Source organism: Sitodiplosis mosellana, unplaced genomic scaffold, assembly GCF_009176505.1.
Source record: "Sitodiplosis mosellana isolate CC-2019 unplaced genomic scaffold, AAFC_SMos_1.0 Smas_scaffold_2357, whole genome shotgun sequence".
Lineage (NCBI taxonomy): Eukaryota > Metazoa > Arthropoda > Insecta > Diptera > Cecidomyiidae > Sitodiplosis > Sitodiplosis mosellana.
This window is the reverse complement of record NW_022597599.1, coordinates 1-4,727: the sequence shown is the minus strand read 5'-3', so window position 1 is coordinate 4,727 and position 4,727 is coordinate 1. Positions and strand designations below refer to the sequence as shown.

The window sequence follows — 4,727 nt, the reverse complement described above, 5'->3', positions numbered from 1 at the left end:
AATTCAATGCATTATGCAATTAGATATAATTGAGAGGAATTTACTCAAACTATTTGATGTGTGGTAATTTATGGCATTAACCTCCGTGGCCATCATGTCCGGCACCTCCCAACTGGTTTTACCAATTATCTTAAATCTATTTTCTATATTCCTCATACTGTGTTCATTCACTAAAAACGAACTATTGGTAAAATTTAAACCCTTCAAATATTCATCGACTTTGGTTTTGTTCAGTAAAAACTCTGCAAATCCAATATTCACTTTCATGGCCTGAGACTTTTCAATGACAGCTCTTTTTGTCAGTTGGTCCATCCAATCGCTATTTTCCACCAACTCATTGAATGCTGAACGAATTTCTTCGAAACTGTTCAACAGCTTTGGTTTCGTTTCGTTGAGAAAGTTTGGCATTGCAATCACCTCGCCAAGATACATTCCCAATATTAACTCATTTAACGTTGTGAACAGATATCCTTTTTATTCTCATCTAGAAAAAACATTTCAAACCGTGTATTGTATTTTTGTATTCATGAAATTCAAGTGGAACACTTACTAGGAAGATAGAAATGAAATTTTAAACATGATTCATACATGATTCGACTCTGCATAATGACTTTTGACTCATTTTCGCTAGGTTTTTATTCGAGGAAGTTTCGTGCAAACCTGGAGTTGATCTCGAGTTAATAATTCTTATACTTTTGTTTATTCATATAAAAGTTGATACAGAACAAAAGTCAAGGTAATATCAGCACAAAAATGAAATATTTTTATTTATTACAATTGTTGCCCTTGAAAGTGAACCAGAACCACTTCAAACCTGACCAAAATTTAGATTAATTTTTATAATTTATTGTGTTTGATTTATTTACATTCTGTCAGAAAAGAATAATTTGTTATTTTTATGCAAATCGCTTGCAGCTGAAGTTTCGAGTAAAGTACTATTTTCCTGGATTGGTACAACCTTAACACACGTTCAAATTTGAAATGACATTGATTCAACGGTGTGTGCAGTTTTCATTTGATTTAACCATAAAATCTAACATCGCCAACCCCGTCATATTGTGGTTTTTTACGATTTTCCACAAAACAAATCCAAAAATTTTCATCAACACAAAGAATATATTAAGAAATATCATATGCTGTAAAGTCTAATGACTGTATCTTATAATACCAAATATGATCATTAAAAAAAAACATTTTCATTTACATTTAACATAGTTTCTTATAGCGTATAACTCACGCATATCGCGTCCAAATTTAGCACGGATATCTGTTCGAGTTGGACAAATCCCAAAAATAATATTTTATTCAATATCTATACCGTAGGAAATTTAGAAGACAAATAACTTGAAGTGCTTTTTCTGACACAATGTTAAAATCGATAGTCTGACAAAGCAGCAATGGTTAAAGTTTGGTTTTAAGATAGGCAGCAATTTCCTTGTGTTCTGGAAAATAATATCGATCAGTGATAAAGATTGAATCACATTTTTTCTGAACAGAAATTTTCAACATTACCTTCACCGTCAAAAACACAAGCTGTCTCATAAGGTGTACGTGCATTTCGACGATAATCTTTAGCAGTAAGACTGGCGCCCTTCTCCACAAGAAGTTGAACGATCTTTAAGTTCCCTGAAGGAAAATATCGACCAATGTGAAAAATCTATTTCTTATTTAGTGAAAATATTCAAAATTACCATTCATAACAGCTAGATGAAGAGGTGTGTCTCCGTATTGATCTTTAGAAGTAAGATCGGATCCTCTATTGATGAGCTCTTCAGCGACGTCAGCCTTACCTGAAAAATAATATCGATCAATGAAAAAGTTCAAATCAATTTGTTACGGAACATCCGATATATCCAGTACCTTTGCTGATAGCTAGTGACAGAGGTATCTTCCCATTAAGATCTCTATTATTGGGATTGGCTCCTTTTGTGATGAGCTTTTCAACGATATCCTTGAGACCTGGAAAATAAAATCGATCAATGCAAAAGATCAAACCAAATTCTGATTTATTGAGCATAATTAACCAACATTACCATTCTCAGCAGCATAATGAAGAGGTGTCTTGTCATGGAAGTCTCCCAAATCAAGATTGGCTCCTTTCGTGATGATTTTTTCAACGACATTCTTGAGACCTGGAGAATAATGGAGAATAACACCGATCAATGAAATTGATCAAACTCATCTCCCCTTATAAGAGATAATTATTGATCGAAAATACACTTATTCAACATTACCCTTCATGGCAGCATAATGAAGAACTGTTCGCCATTTATTATCTTTGATATCAACTTTGGCTTCTTTCATGATAAGCTTCTCAGCAACATCCTTGTGTCCTGAAAAGTTAGTCCAGTCAATGAATTAGTTCCAAGCGCTTTCTTATTTAGTGAGCAAAAATATTCCAAATTTCCATTCATAGCAGCCAAATGAAGAGGTGTCTTGTTATGGTAGTCTCCCAAATCAAGATTGGCTCCTTTCGTGATGATTTTTTCAACGACATCCTTGAGACCTGGAGAATAACACCGATCAATGAAATTGATCAAACTGATCTCCTCTTATACATGGAGTGTAACTCCGAGGAGGAGGAATGGTGAGGAGGTGAATGAAGAGGAGGAGTGCGCTGAGGAGGTTCCTCCTCCTAACATGAGAAGGAAATAAAAATTACCAAAATTGAGGCATATAAATTTATTTCAAACACTTTTATTGATTTGGAACGAATGCCAACGATAAAAAAACTATGATCAAAATCAATAGAAGTGTTTAAAATAAAGAACGAGGAGAACGGTTGCATTCTTGACAACTTTGACATTTTGATGTACACACACATATAAAAACGTATGGCGGATTAAAAAACGTCACCAATGAACTAAACTATCACTTGGTGTAGCAAGTTCATTGAATGTGTGAACGGGTGGCAATATTCGAAGACTTCAAAATCATATGAAAAACCACACAAGTGTTGACAGTGCAAACTCACGATTTTTTCGAAATATTTCTTTGGAAAACAAATTGTGGATGAAGCCTAGGCCTAGGGGGATTTAACTACGTGAAAACTTGTAAAAAAAATGATATAAACGCGCACGAAATTGTTACATTCACCAGAGAACGTACATGATTCCACTCAGTTGACAAGTTCCGTATAAAAACAACATTCGCGAACTTGTGCGAGTTCGTGTGCAAACATGAAGCTGGACGACGCGCACACATCAGTCGTTCCATTTATTTTATCTATCTGGATTAACTTTTTCTTCCAACACTTTCTCCAGCTCTTTAAAAATATTTCCTTTGTCCATTTTATAATTATATAAATCTTTGAACTTTTGGAAAGGATGTGAAAAATCTTTATACACGTAAACAACCGATTTTTAGTTTGAAACGCGTTTTAGTTGTCAAATAAAAACTTGAAAAACGCGCAAAACCATAAACAAACTTGTGTAAACTTGTGACCGTGCGCGTCAGTACGTACAACGAACGCGTCGAACTTCCGCGAATCAAGCAAACTGGCACAAAACATGCTGCACTCGTAAGAGTTAAATTCCCCTAGGCCTAGGCTTTGCAGAGCCCGAATATCAACAATAAAAGAAAATAAATGAATATAATTCCCAAACAAATAATGTATATAAAATGTATGGCGTTTCCAATCTCACCACTGTTAACCACAATCAGTCAAAGCATTAATGTGAATGACGCATGACAAAGTGACTTTGACAGCACACGCATATGAATTGATGTCATGTTTACAGTCGGAAACGTCAATGCAAAATCTCCAGTATCCAGTTTCACTCTACTTTATAGTATGCCTCAATTTTGGTAATTTTTCTCCTTCTCCTCATTCACCTCCTTACCATTCCTCCTGCTCGGAGTTACACTCCCTGCTCTTATAAGAGATAATTATTGATCGAAAATACACTTATCCAACATTACCCTTCATGGCAGCATAATGAAAAGGTGTCCGTTGAAGAATGTCGATAATATCACATTTGGCTCCATTTATGATAAGCTTCTCAGCAACATCCTTGTGTCCTGAAAAGTTAGTCCAGTCAATGAATTAGATCCAAGCGCTTTCTTATTTAGTGAGCAAAAATATTCCAAATTACCATTGTCAGCAGCAAAATGAAGAGGTGTCTTGTTATGGCAGTCTCTCAAATCAAGATTGGCTCCGTTCGTGATGAGCATATCAATGATATCCTTGTGACCTGAAAAATAACACCGACCAATGAAAAAAATCAAACAAATTTCCTAAGCGAAAATAAATAGACAACATTACCCTTAATAGCAGCATAATGGAGAGGTGTACGTTTAAAAGCGTCTTTAGCATCAACTTTGACTCCTTTCATTATGAGCATTTCAACAACTTTTGTTTGACCTAAAAAATACAGATCAATGAAATAGATTTAACCAATTTCTTGTTTTGAAAAAAAAAAACAATATTCAACATTACCATTCCCAGCAGCATAATGAAGAGGTGTCTTGTTATGGCAGTCTCCCAAATCAAGATTGGCTCCTTTCATGATAAGCTCCTCAGCAACACCCTTTTGTCCTGAAAAGTTAGTCCAGTCAATGAATTAGATCCAAGCGATTTCTTATTTAGTGAGCAAAAATATTTCAAATTACCATTCATAGCAGCCAAATGAAGAGGTTTGCGCTGTTCTTTGTCTGTCGAATCAACTTTGGCTCCTTTCTTTATGAGCATTTCAACAACTTTTGTTTGACCTAAAAAATACAGATCA

General features: G+C 34.9%; 1 protein-coding gene across 1 annotated transcript; it reads right to left on the bottom strand.

The window, feature by feature from the left end:
• Positions 1 to 1,512: 1,512 nt before the first annotated feature.
• LOC129571407 (ankyrin repeat domain-containing protein 65-like) lies at positions 1,513 to 4,334 on the bottom strand (the record flags this gene model as incomplete). The annotated part of the gene is made up of 7 exons (XM_055451208.1): positions 4,265 to 4,334; positions 4,095 to 4,193; positions 2,235 to 2,333; positions 2,034 to 2,132; positions 1,861 to 1,959; positions 1,692 to 1,790; positions 1,513 to 1,626 (listed from the first exon to the last, which is right to left on the bottom strand). Coding segments are annotated over exons 1-7 (679 nt in total), but the record flags the coding sequence as incomplete, so codon positions are not given.
• Between the last annotated feature and the right edge of the window lie 393 nt (positions 4,335 to 4,727).